This window comes from Macrobrachium nipponense, chromosome 10, assembly GCF_015104395.2.
Source record: "Macrobrachium nipponense isolate FS-2020 chromosome 10, ASM1510439v2, whole genome shotgun sequence".
Classification (NCBI taxonomy): Eukaryota; Metazoa; Arthropoda; class Malacostraca; order Decapoda; family Palaemonidae; genus Macrobrachium; species Macrobrachium nipponense.
Genome location: NC_087204.1, coordinates 46,846,609 through 46,861,129, shown reverse-complemented (window position 1 = coordinate 46,861,129; position 14,521 = coordinate 46,846,609). Strand labels below are relative to the sequence as shown.

General features: G+C 35.5%; 2 protein-coding genes across 3 annotated transcripts in view; one reads left to right on the top strand and one right to left on the bottom strand.

Annotated features, from left to right (window-relative positions):
- LOC135223605 (uncharacterized) overlaps window positions 1-14,521 on the bottom strand; it is a 910,537-nt gene that overhangs the window by 266,642 nt on the left and 629,374 nt on the right. Inside the window, exon 15 of one of the 2 annotated variants that reach the window (XM_064262184.1) lies at window positions 12,706-12,779. The exons of the other annotated variant lie outside the window; for it this stretch is intronic. Within the exon in view, the coding sequence (XP_064118254.1) occupies window positions 12,767-12,779 (13 nt within the window). The 3' untranslated portion in view covers window positions 12,706-12,766. Of the gene's footprint in view, window positions 1-12,705; window positions 12,780-14,521 lie in introns of those variants that run through there. 2 annotated transcript variants of the gene reach the window in all.
- Window positions 1-14,521, top strand: part of LOC135223604 (uncharacterized) — a 227,297-nt gene that overhangs the window by 196,721 nt on the left and 16,055 nt on the right. The window lies entirely within an intron of this gene.

The window sequence follows — 14,521 nt, the reverse complement described above, 5'->3', positions numbered from 1 at the left end:
GACAAAAGCCCAAAAGCTACGAAAAAGTCAAAATTATAAATATGTGCGCTGCTAAATCTATGATAATGGGTGTTAAAAAAAACTTTTTTGTAAACATACCTACGTATGAAATTGTGTCCAACTTAATTCATGATTTTGGTGCCAGAATTTACAATCACTAAAAAAGGAAATTACCACCTACATGCCACACATCTAACTTTTCTCAACACTGAGGCAGATAGCAAAAACTAGGGTAATCAGCGGGATCAAACAGCGGCACGGCAAGGGAATTGGAAGTGCTTCAATTACATGCCCGGGCACCATAATCTCAATAAAGAAGGTGTGATAAAAAATCTCCACCATTACATCAGTTCCCCAACCTTAAAGTCATCTGGAGCCGCATTCAAGTCTTCGTGCTTAATTTCCATTAGCAGTTCACCCGAGTATAACCTTCCTTAATTGAGCAATTTAAACCTTCCAAACAAATTGCCCCTTGAAGTTTGGAGCGTAACTGACAGCTGCCAATTTAGGGGTTTTCTAATTGGATATAATTTCAGAAATGAAAATAATAACACCTAAGACAAAAGTTATCTGCAAGTGCCCGAATTTATAAGACTAAATATTTATAACGGCTGCGCATTCTGAGACATAATAAAACACATGGATACATACATACATACATACATACACACACACACACACGCATATATATAGATATATATATATATATATATATATATATATATATGTATGTATGTATGAAAATAATAGCTACACATTCACCATAAACCTTATCCAATTAATGAAGATGTGTAAAAGTGTTAGCCATCTTGCTGATAATTCAAGTTTTAACGAGATAAATTATACGGGATATAGCTGTAAGCTTAAACCTTTCTCTTCCATAGTAGTAACCAAACAACAATCAAGTGCCGAATTCACTGCTCAGGTAAACAAAAGAACGTTTGGATTTAACGCGATGAGACTAAACCATTCAAGGTAGCTGAGGAATTGCACTTGTAACCAGTTGTGGCAAAGAGAGCGTCAAACTACTGGCCAATTAGTACCAATCATACAAAGCTGTAACTTTTTAATATGAATATGGCAATGTATAATATTGCCATATGCTTTAACATCTGAATCGCGGAAAAACTCCCTATAAATAAACCTCACAAACATTGGCCAGTCCACACAATATATATTCTCTCTCTCTCTCTCTCTCTCTCTTCTCTTCTCATCTTTCTTCTCTCGTCTCTCTCGCTCTCTCTCTCTCTCTGTCCTCTCTCTCTCTTCTCTCGTTGGCTCCTCCACTGCATGAGGTCTAATCAGACTGCTCATGAGTGGCACGAGTAATTACCAAACACAACACCATTTGTCTCTATCCTTTACACAGAACCTTTCTTCCCGAGCACCAAACCCTTTCTTTCCAACAGAGCCTTCACCTGGCGATACATTACTTCCGAGGTCCTCTGCTCCTTCCTCCCAACTCTTGCAAATCAAACACGATTTCCATGAAACTACTGTCCTCATTTCTTTCCCCAAAAGACCAAAACACCTCAAGACACTGATTCGTCCCTTCACTTACTCCAATCTTTGCTGGATATCTCATTTCTCGCCCTCTCATTTATTTTAGGTTAGATATACTTTGACTCTAAATTATACTGCGAAATAATTCATTTTAACATCATCAATGTTTCCACGTTTCACTTCCATTACGACCGGTTGAGTCAATGAGCCTTTCAAGCTTGCAATTTTTTGCATGCATCCTTCTACCTTTCATTTTTCATCGACTTTGTTATTCAAACCTTATTCTATTAATTATATCATCCGTTAATGTACTTCCAGATAGCTACACAAATTATCCCCTCCCATTCTATCAACGAGCAAATTAACATTAAATGCTTAATCTTTAGGGTTTCCAATTACTCATCAAACCTTACTCTTGCTCACATTTCCGCTCTCACATCACTGTTCTTTTATTTGCATTCACATTATTTCTTATCCCAAAGCTACGCTCCTACATTCATTTCCTAACTCTTTCTTTCTTAGATTACTCCATCCTTAGAGATACTAAACAACCATGAATACATATCTTTCCCTCACATCAAACTCAAACTAGCCATATTCATATATATATATATATATATATATATATATATATATATATATATATACACTATATGCGTGTGTGTACTAAAAACAGCAACAGTACTAAGATGTACATTTGTTACATCGTGACAATGGGTCTCATGAGACTTTATAAGGCACTATATGACATTGGCTTGAAAGGACTTAGTATCTATAGCGACGGGCACTAGGCTGGCAACAACACGCCAGAATACTAGCAAAAATCTGGAAAGTGATTACCTTTAGAGGCCCTCCCTTACCCTTAAATAAAAAACAAATGAAGGTTGTGTATGTGTGTGTGCGTGTATGTATGTATGTATGTATGTATGTATGTATATAGTATATATATATATATATATATATAATGTATATATTGTAGTATATAAATATATATATATATATATATATATATATATATATATACATATGTATATATATACATATATATATTAGTTGATTTGTATTAATACTACAAATAAATGTTTAAAAAAGTAAGCCCTTATAAGAAATATGGAAAAACTCCATACTATTTTAAATGTTACATTACATTTCTTACGTATTCTACTGAACGAAATTGACCGCTAAGCAAAAAGCACAGTGAGGGATGAATTAGTTTCTCATTTGTAAATGGGGATTTAATTACAAATTCATTACTCATATTCAAATGGGGATTTAATTACAAGAGGAGGTGGCCCACAGAGAAGGTTAAATGTGAGGGAAATGTTAATTGCTAGCGGTCGCCAAGGGGCTTCTAATTAACGCTTTTCATTCTGGTTGCCCATTCGAGTGTCACATTTGTTTAAAGCGGGTCGCAGAAGAATCTTATTCATTTGAACCCCCTGCCATTGGCCTGAAGAGGAAGTCTTATTGTTTTGCTGTTATTGCTGCTTCTATTATTTTCTTATTTGGACCTATAAGTTTTGAAAAAGGAAGAATCGACTTAATTGATGAAATAACCGTACGCATATGGAGGAAAATTCATGAGGTGAGGTTTTTTGCGTATGTATGCCCGATCTTCTCTGTTACAATGAAGGTTAGCGCAGGAAACGGCTCGTTTGCCCAAGAAATCTCTATGTCTTTTTCATCATTATTTCATTTGCTTATGCAACTTTTGCAATTTCCTTTAATGGTGTCATTTCTATCAATATACTGCCATGTGATCCCTAGTATTCTTCTTAAAGATTTACTCTCAAATCTACAAAATCTTTTAGATAAAGGTTCAGTGTCACACTAGCATTTCTGTCTTTAGTTCAAATCGTACTAGACTTGCGTAAAACCAAACTATCATATGCAGTTTAAGTTCATATGATTTCCAAATCTTATTCAGTATGCCCGCACTGTTTGACTGGCCTTGTTCAGTCTTCCAGTAATTCCAACTCAATAGGAATTGTAATAGATAACGTTCCGAAGTACGTATTTGAAAGATCCAAATTAATCCTTTCCAATCTAATTTTACTTCGTCCCAATGTACATTTATTCTGGTTTCCTTGGATCGACTCTAAGTCTCGCCTCTCTAAGTATATGATGCACTGTATAAACAAACATAATAAATCTTGTGGTGATTTGCTGAATAAAATACCATCATCTGCAGATTCACATCTATTAATTTCTAATGTTAATCTATTCTAGATCTTCTCTTTCATCTCCAAACACGTTATAAAATCTTTGACAAAGGCAAACATCAACGGTCAAATAACATTCCCTTGTAGTATCCCACTATCTACTGCAAATTCACTTGGCAGGTCCTCATATTTACCTACTTCGTTCAGAGATAATTTCAATTAACGTTACACAGTTAATGGAAAGCCTAAGTGACGCAAGACCTTCCAATGTTACTCTGTGGACACAATCAACTGCCTTCTCATAATCAACAAAAGCCATCAGAAAAGCGATTTTATATTCCATTGGAAATCTTTAATTACATATCTTCCGTAGAATCTCTCTTAACAAAAATATTTTAATTTTACAACGCCTTCCTTTTCTAAAACTATCAAGTTCATCTCTGAACATTTTGTCAATTTCTTTCTCGTAAGTAATGTATTTAAAATTCAGACTAAAGGCCAGGAACTGTGACCTATTAGGTTATTCAGTACTGAAAGTAATAGTGTATTAAAGGTGTAATAGAAGGAAAACCTTGCGGCTTCACTTTGAAACAATTGTTAGGAGGGGGTGGGGGTGGAAGTTAGATGGAGGAAAGAAAATATGAATGGAGGTACAATAAAATAGAACAAAAGGGGTTGTAGCTGAAGCCCGATGGGACACTGCAAAGAACCTTCAGTAATGCATACAGTGCACCGAGTGAGATGCACTAACGGCACTACCCAACAACAGAGTATTTTTCATCTATAAACAGTCTACTAATTTCTTACTCCAGCCTGCTGAGCGTATGCATACTGAATATTTTCATTACAACCGAAGAGAGCGCAAAGTCGCTATTGTTGCCTCATTCTTTTGATAATACCTTAGCTATTACTTCAAATTCCCAATCTTAAATTTTTTTCCCTTCATTCCATATCCTGCAAAACAATTTTTGCAGGATATGGTTTTTCTTCTAATATTCTTTACAATTGATTCCACTTTAAACAAATTTCATTCATAATCACATTCAGGTTTTCTTCAGCTTCTTGTACAGCATCCAGATTATCCTCCTCACATTACTTATCATTCATGACCTCACAAAAATGTTCCACCCATCATTATCTTTCTTTTTCTGATGATGTTATTACTGACCCATCCCTCATTTTGACGGGTAATTTCCATTCTTTCTCCCCTAGATATTAATTAATAATTTTGTGGGCTACTCTGACACTCCTTAACATCACCGGCTTTTCTCGAACTGTGTTTAACTTCACTTAATCTCCTCCATGAAATAAGCCAATTTATAACTTTTGACCTTTTTAGTCTTTGAACATTCTAGTTTGCATTCTTGATCTCCTCCCTGAAATTTGTCAATTTATAACTTGGTCTTTCTGGTCTTGTATCCCTAGTTTCAGAGAATTTATAATTTTTCAACTTTAACGCGGCAATGGCAAACTGCTGATCACTGCTAACAACTGCTCCTCTGCAGTTCCTAACACTCATCAGCGTTCTTTTTCTATCTTGAATAGTGGCCATACGATCTGTCTGCTTTTTGTCACTGTCATTTGCTGGAAAAGAGTATCGTAAATTATCATATAATTTGCATAATTTGCAGCACAAAAACTATGAAATTGCACCCTATATTCGTTTACTGTCTCTCCCAAACTTTTCATCTTTCATTTAAAATACTCTGCCGTCCCTTTAAAATTAAAGTTTTGTTTCCTTTACACACATACCCATTTACATACAGATATAATATATATATATATATATATATATATATATATATATATATATATATATTATATTATATATTATAATATATTATATGTGTGTATGTATAAGATGTACCAATATGAAAATAATCTAACAATAAAAAATTAGGAAGCATAATCACGGATACGCTAGTGTTTTTGTATTAACAACTGAGGAAATATATAGCCAAAGTTTTCCCAATGCCGGATTTTGAAAACTAAAATCAGAAAGACCCCATGAAAATTTTAAAGTATTTCGTTTATGAATGCGAGTATATACAACTCAGTTTTGTATCATCAAAATATATTACTTTTTGAATAAGGATAACAATTATTATTAAGTTAATGAGTTTACAGAGAAATTGTTAACACGTATTCAGTCTTTTTAAAGTTCAAATACATAATGTATACAGAGTAAGATTTTACCTTTATTATTTATTATAGTAAGATCGCTTATTTTTATGACCGGCCCATAAAATTAAACATTTAAGGTCACTTTCAGGTAAGGAAGTGGTGTTGTGCAAACCAGTTCCTTCGTATAAATGCACCATTATTTTCTTATAAAAACCACCTAAATATCTCCTTCTGAAGAATATATGCATCTTCGCCAAACTAGGCTAGATTTTCGCTTGTTTTTATAGATGGTTTCATCAGAAACCGTTATTCTATTTATTTATTCTTCTATTTTATTTATTATTACGTCAATAATAATAAAAGGCTGCAGCTCATAAATGTAAATGCTTTTACTGCTACCGCTGTTTACTTAACATGCTCCTCATGCTGCAAGACGGGAAATATTCTATTTCTCTGTTCTATAAATAGTGGTTCCAAAACCGCAACGAAGTATGCACACGCTTAACTAAAATATAGTTCACTGATAGAAGACCAAGTATACCACTGTAATGCCACTAAATATGTCTTCAAGTTCAGTTAATGAAGTGCGTAGACGTACACAGTAACAAATGAAAAAATTAAGGAAATGTCGAAAGATCTCTATTACATGACCTTTATTCTAAATAATATTAAAAGGAACATAATACTGTATGTTCTGAGTCATCAAATCTTACAGTGAACGCTTATACAGTGTAGAAACTACTTGTATCTTTTTACCACATACGTATCCAAGAGTATGTAAAAGCGGGATTAATCGCAAGGTTAAGGGGTCAATGTGGCTATTACAAACACACTAATATATATATATATATATATATTATATATATATATATATATATAATGTATTATATATATATATATATATATATATATATATATATATATATATATATATATATATATATATATATATATATATATATAATATATATATGATATATAGGATATATATGATCTTATTATAATATATATATATATATATAATATATATATAATATATATATATAATATATATACTCGATATATATATATATATATATATAGACAATAAAGATATGTCCACGAAGGAAAAATAAAACGAAGGAGGTTCTGCAAGATCTTTCGAAGTTAAAAGTCCTTTACCGAGCAGAGACTGACATACAAGCGAGAAAATTATATATATATATATATATGATATATATATATATATATTATATATACTATATATTATATATATATAATATATATAGATATAGATAGATATAGAATATATATATAAATAAAGATATATGCACGAAGGAAAAATAAACGCAGGAGGTCTGCAAGATCTTTCGACGTTAAAAGTCCTTTACTGAGCAGAGACTGACATACAAGCGAGAAATTATATATATATATATATATATATATATATATATATATATAATATATATATATATATATATATGTAATGGGGTATATTCCCTCATTATTCATTTGGTAAACGTGTAGCTCGATGAGGAGGGTTTGAGCTTTGCCATACCTGCAAAGAAGAGTAATGTAATTTTTTTAAAACAGCTTTCTTGAAAGAATCAGTTAAGTTAATAATTATTCCAAAGAAGTAAAATAATTTTTTCAAAGAAACTAAAAGCAATATAAATTTTTATCTATTTTTGAAGATCAGCCAAATTTTTAGAAAAATCAGTACGATTAGGATTCTTTTGAAGGAGTTTTAAAATTATTTTATCGTGAATGTGTGAATGGTACATTCACACATTCACGTATCAAGTCACGCAAGCCCACACATGAACGGAAATGGTTAGTTGGAAACCACCTATGAAAGTACTACGAAAATATCCTGAAATGCGTATTTATGATCGTAGGCATTTGGGGCAGAGTCGGGAGGTCGCTACGAACGATCCCAGCATGCGTGGAGAGCTGCACACGCTTCGACATGTTCAAAAGATATGTGTCTCCTCATGCCATCTGTCCTTTTGCGTTGCTCTAGGCACACAGCGTGGTGCACCCGTAGCGTAGTTGGCATGCCTTCAGGCAAATGATGCGTGGTCCACCACTGTGTGGGGCCGCACATGGTTCAGGAACATAAGGAAAAACAGCCTGCTACCCTGAGACCCATTTACAATGATTTATGCTGAGTCGGGTGTATAAAATGCTGTGCGGTGGGTATGCAGCATCAGTTCCTCTACTGGGCAGGCAGCAGCCCCATCAGCGCCTTAATGATCTTGGGCATTCGGGGCAGAGTCGGGAGGTCGCTGCGAATAATCCCGGCACACGTGGCACACACTTCGACATGTCAAAGATACGTGTCTGCTCACATGTATCCATAGCGTGGTCAGCATGCATTCAGGGCTATGACGTGTGGTCCCCCACTGTGGTTCCAATCTCACAAAGCACAGTGTGGGGCCCCCACATGGTTCGGGAACATACAGAACAACAGCTCCCCTGAGACCCATTAACGATGATTTCCACTGAGCCGGGTGTATAAAACGCTGTGCGGTGGGTATGCTGCATCAGTTCCTCTACTGTATAGGCAGCAGCCCCGTCAGTGCCTTTATGATCATGGGCTTTCGGGGCGGTGTTGGGAGGTCGCTACAAATGATCCCAGCATGCGTGGGCAGCCGCGCACGCTTCTACATGTCAAAAGATACCTGTCTGCTCACTCCAGCTGTCATTTTGCATTGCTCCCGGCGCACAGCGTGGTGCATTCATAGCGTGGTCGGCATGCCTTTGGGGCAATGACGCGTGGTCCCCCCACTGCGGTTCCAATCCCACAAAGCTGTGTGGGGCCCCATGTGGCTCGGGAACATATAGACAACAGCGCTGCTCCCCTGAGACCCGTTTGCGATGACTTCTGCTGAGTCGGGTGAATGAAACGCCATGCAGTGGGTATGAGGCATCAGTTCCTCTACCGGACAGGCAGCAACCCCATCAGCACCTTCGTCAGTAGACTACACGATACCAAAATAAATCACCAAGAGACAGCGAAAGGGGCTTAAATCCCAGTCAGGAGCTGAAACGGCCTCTACGAAGAGACCACCTGCTACAGGCACCCCCGCAGGCACCATGGAGAAGGAGGATGTGGTGATACACTATGAAGAGAGAGAGAGAAACATTCTCTTTTGGATCTGAAAACAAAACCACACATTTTCCACCTAAAGAGAAGCGGTTATAATTTCAACCAATCTTGGCATGTCAACTGGCTTCCTGCATTCAAAAACCCTGCTCCTGTCTGTCTGTCTGTCTGTCTGTCTGTCTGTCTGTCTGTCTGTCTGTCTGTCTGTCTGTCTCTCTCTCTCATTCAACCAGGCAAGAACGAGATTCTCACCCGGGAAATTAATCTCGGATTTCAAAACAAAACGAGAGAGAGAGAGAGAGAGAGAGAGAGAGAGAGAGAGTCCCTTCCAACACCTGTATACGGCGGACACGCCGAGCGAACGGATGTCCACAAGACAAACCACAAAGCGGCCGCAATTTCCTCGTCAAAGTCGAGTCTTACTTCGGGCAAAATTACCGGAATGGTATCTTCGGTAAAATGAAGATCTATTTTTATATAAATGTATAATCATAATCCATAAACGAAGCAAAGATATATATACGCATGCATATACATACACAATTATATATACTATATTGCATATATATATATATTATATGATATATAGAATATTATATATATACATATATATATATATATATATATATATATATATATATATATATGTATGTATATATATACATACGTACACACACACACACACACACATATATATATATATACGTACACACCACACACACACACACACACCACATATATATATATATATATATATATATATATATATATAATATATATATATATATATATATATATATATAACTTCGGCGTATAAGCTGCATGAGGTATAAAGAAATCTGTGCCTATGCCGCCCAGGCCAGATGACGACAGGAAACGAAGCTACAGACACATGGAACTAATTATAATGGCACAGGACACACTTGCTATTTTCGTAATATTTCACGCCCGTAAGAATGAACATTTCAGCTTATTCCTCCATAAAAATACCAAACCTGCAGATGTGTAAAGGTAAGTTATACTTCAGATGTGTGAAGACAAGTTATACTTTATCCAGCCCAGACCAGAGGGTTAGAGGAAACAAATTTATGGACACATAATTATAAAAACATTGGACATAACTAGGTATTTCTGTTATATTTGTTGTACAGGACGATTACAAAATCCAGCAATTAATGTCTTCAGTTTACATCAATATCTTTACACAAAATGGAGCTAACAATGTAATTAGTTTCTTGCAAGCAACAATTGCTAAAGCCTCTTGGCCATAAATATATAGAGAGAAAGTTGGACTATTCATGCAGTCGTAACGCCTGCCAGCTCACACGCTACCTTGGGCATTAAGGAACCAATCTTGCAAGCATGCAAGAGAAACGTGCGAGACTATTCTCGTGTTACAATCGGTATCGCTTTTTTTTATGAATTGAATAAACAGTCTTTTTCCAAGACAGTGAATGGTGATGGGCTGACCGCTCAGGTGAGGTGCGACGGATAGGCCATAAAATGCCTACAGTTAAGCGCCGGCACATACCGGAAACAAAATTCTTAATAAGAAACAACACACGAAAAAACTATCACAAAATATTATCTCTCTTATGCATTGTACTACGAGCCTTGGCATAAGTTAAAAAAAAAAAATTCGAATAAAATAATGAAATCAATTGTATTATATGGTGTTTTTACGTTGCATGGAACCAGTGGTTATTCAGCAACGGGACCAATGGCTTTACGTGACTTCCGAACCACGTCGAGAGTGAACTTCTATCACCAGAAATACACATCCCTCACACCTCAGTGGAATGTCCGAGAATTGAACATAATGAAATCAAACTATCGTTAACACTGAAAAAAAACTAGCTTTCGACTAGTAATTGACAAGACCGCTACCAAACTCGTCATTCATAATTGGCGATGAACTTTAAAAAGTATCAGAAAAAGTTGTTTTCTTAAAATACCAGATGCAAGTAAAAGATTTTGTTGGCAGACAGGGAAAATTGCTTTCCTACCCTGATTTTATACTTCAAAAGCTTTCTTAAATAAAAACTGTGATTTTACGATAACAAATATGAAAATTATGAAATAGCATACAATGTAAGATTTTCTTTCTTATATCTTCACCAAAAACCCCACATTAATTCTAATAAAAATTCGTCCAGCATATAAGAAATTAGGAATATATTTTCCCTGAATTTTACCTCCGAATTATTATTCTTCTCCGTTCAAAGGTAAAAATTCCAATCTTGAATTACACAGTCTTCTTCTTTTATCGGTCCACTCAGCCGAGGATGTATGACTGACTGCAACTACTTATCCCTCCTCATTCAGGGTCATTTTAAAGCTTTTACTTTATAATTTTCGATTCATTCAAATTCCCTCCCACTTCTAGCAATGTAATGGTTACTTACTGCCAACACTTCTCTGTATAACTCTATTGTAGTAGATTTTTAGACTCGTCACTGTGTAGCTTGCCAATACTGGTGTATTATAAATGGTTCTCTCTCTCTCTCTCTCTCTCTCTCTCTCTCTCTCTCTCTCTCTCTCTCTCTCTCTCTCTCTCTCTCTCTCTCTCTCTCTCTCTCTGCAAATGTACAATTATCTTCTGTATTCTATCAATTTTTTTTATTCTGGTAATTCCAGTTTCAACACTGACTGCTTTCAATTTCAGTTTGATGTCTAAATGCGTGCTTGTAGAGAGAGGAAGGATTCAATACTAAATAAACAATCAATAGTTAATGTACAAAATTTTTTTTTATCTATATTCTTGAAAATGTAATTATAAAACTACTTCAGCTTAGTTCAAACTTCAATTATAACGGGAGATTCTATACAATACTTCTCCATCAGAAAAAAAACTCTACAACAAAATCTAATACTGAATAAAAAAATTTCAAGTCAGGTACGCTTATTCTCGGGCAAAAATACTAATAGAATTTCGTGTTTACGTATAAAAACCTATACTTATTAAACATACAAAACATTAAGAGAAGAACCATATCAAATTGATCAAGTTTTAAACAATTTTAATGCTAAACTGTACCTAATAAAAATACATATACAATTTAAAGAGAATGACTATCAAATTGATCAAGTTTTAAACATAAATGTACTAAAAATACCAATATTACATTATATCCCAAAAATATTGAAAATACACTAAAAAGTACAAAATATTAAACTTTGGCAACACACGGCCAGTCGCGTTCTATCTGAAAAAAAAAATGAAAGAAAGAAAAAAGGGCAACACGGAACTTGTGGATAACCATATTTTGATCCGGATTATTTTCTTTTTAGTGAAGTGGCAAAGCAGGAAGACCCTAAGATTTTTTTGAGTGCTTAATGACCATAGAAGCATTGTCGCATCAGGTTTTGTGACACCGTGGATAAGGTTAGAATAAGGGTTTAAAAAATTTAAAAAAATAGATCGGGCATTATTGATAAGTAAGACCTCAGGTAATAAATGAAAATGAGACATGTGGATATTAATTTGTAAATGGGACTGATTGTTGGAAATACATGTTTTACAAAGGACATTCACAAATATATTTTAAAAGGAAAAATGGCGATGGAAAATGTTACTTTGATTATGATTTATTTCTGAGTAGTAGAGAAGAACGTTAGTGGAAATAACAGCAACAAGATGAGTAACTTGGAGTTTATAACATGAATATTTGGCCAAGTAAAAGTTAAGGCAGGTATATGATAAAAAAAAAAGTGATCTTGATGAGAAAATACGAAGAGAACATAATAAGAAAATAAAATGTTATATAGTTTGGGTTAAAATCACAGAGGTAGACGGAGTTAATGAATGGTTTGAAAACTTACATGATACAGCCTTGGGGACTGCAGGCCACACAGAAATTTGCCATTTTCTAAGATGGCCGGCTGGCTTTCAAAATGGCTTCCTGTTGATATATAAATACTGACATTTAATTGCTTAATCATCTTAGAATCCCTCAAAAATTCAGTTTATGTTAAAATGTTGAAAGGTCCCTTTAAGCAGTGATATATGTAAGTTTATTGCCTATACAAATCTAAGATGACTATCACTATATCTAAAACGGTAACCAAAAGTCAAATATTTGTACTTTAATTTATATAGCAGGTAAAAGGTAGCTAATACATGGGCTTAGGGCCTAAAGCCCTTCTTAACTCATTTTCATCCCCATTTAAAAAAAACTTGTTAATATAATTAGTACAAAGTAACAGTGGAAGAACAGTGTCACTGGATACCAGGGCACACAGTGGTTGAAACCGTAGCTGAGAAACTCAACGTGGGGGTCAGTGCTAACTAATGGCAGATAGTTGTTACCGGTTTCCAAAATGCTGTACAGCTAGCCCTAGTTCAAAGTTGATTAGCCACACCTGAATTGACAAGATGTGACATTACAGGAAATCCGAACCAAAGAAGACAGCTCTACACCCTTCTGGGAGGTCCACAAATAAAACTGGGAATAAAAATCATTGGATGAATGATTGGGCTAGGGGTGGAATTATATCCTCGGCCTACAGAACAATGACAGCACAATCTTGGAAAGTGAGGCCTTCCCTAAAGACTAACTAAAGGCTTTGTTCCTTGAGCCAAGAGGACGCGCACGAAAAACTAGTGGATTTATCCGGTGATGCCTACTACATTTGATCCCAAAAGGCATGGTGAAGGCGACACAATCCAGCATACCTTTAAAAAAGTCATCATGCTTGCTGTAGTTCAACACCATAAAACTGGAAAAGGAAAAGGAAGTCCTTGTGCAAGACAAAAAATGATACTCCATGTGCAAAATTCACTTGTAGTACCCAAAAAGGCAGGTGATAAAGATGCAGAGGATTCAGAGACTGAGAAAAAGAAATAGCTTTATTTATGACAAACCAGCATCAATCCAAGATTGACAATTGGTCATAACAGTGCCTTTACTTGAAAAGCTGCAACGATGTTCCATCAACTTGCTGGATGAGAAACTTTCGGCTACGCTTAGTGCTGGAGATATTGTTTCCCAGGGCCCTATGCATCAAACATATTGTCTGAGAGGCATGTACAACAGTGATAGGAGCTGGCTGAATTCCCAGAAAATTGGAGATTGTTATGTGCAGTACAGACAAAAAGACATATCCCCATGCTTTAGCAGTTGACTAGATGGGTGCTGCTATTTCACAATGGTAGAACTTTATGATTGTACAAAGACTGGAACAGCTAAATGTTGATGCTTCCTTTGTGCACTTTACACAGTTAAAGAACAGATACTTGCACATATGCCAGAACTGGAGGCCTTAAAAAAAGGAAGAGATTTTGCTTGATCGCAAGTGGAAAGTGGGAGAAGCCTTAGCCATCCCATGTGACAACTATAATGCGCTAATTTTGGCCAAATCAGCCAAGGTATTGAGGAAGCAGATCCTTGATCTGAACATTTCTCTTGAGTATGAATGACTTGAGACAGTTAGTCTGTTGGACAAGAGTGAAAATGATGTGTCCATATCATTGACAGCACACCATGCCTCTCATTAGCAACAGGTGCCCTATAAAGTAAGCATTTCATCAGTGACGCCTTGTTCTCGAGAAGCAGCTCATTCAGTTGCAATGATCAAAATTGCTGATCAGCCACTATTTGCAGCTACGTTTAGAAATGGCATCAGTCAAAAATACTTTGTGATC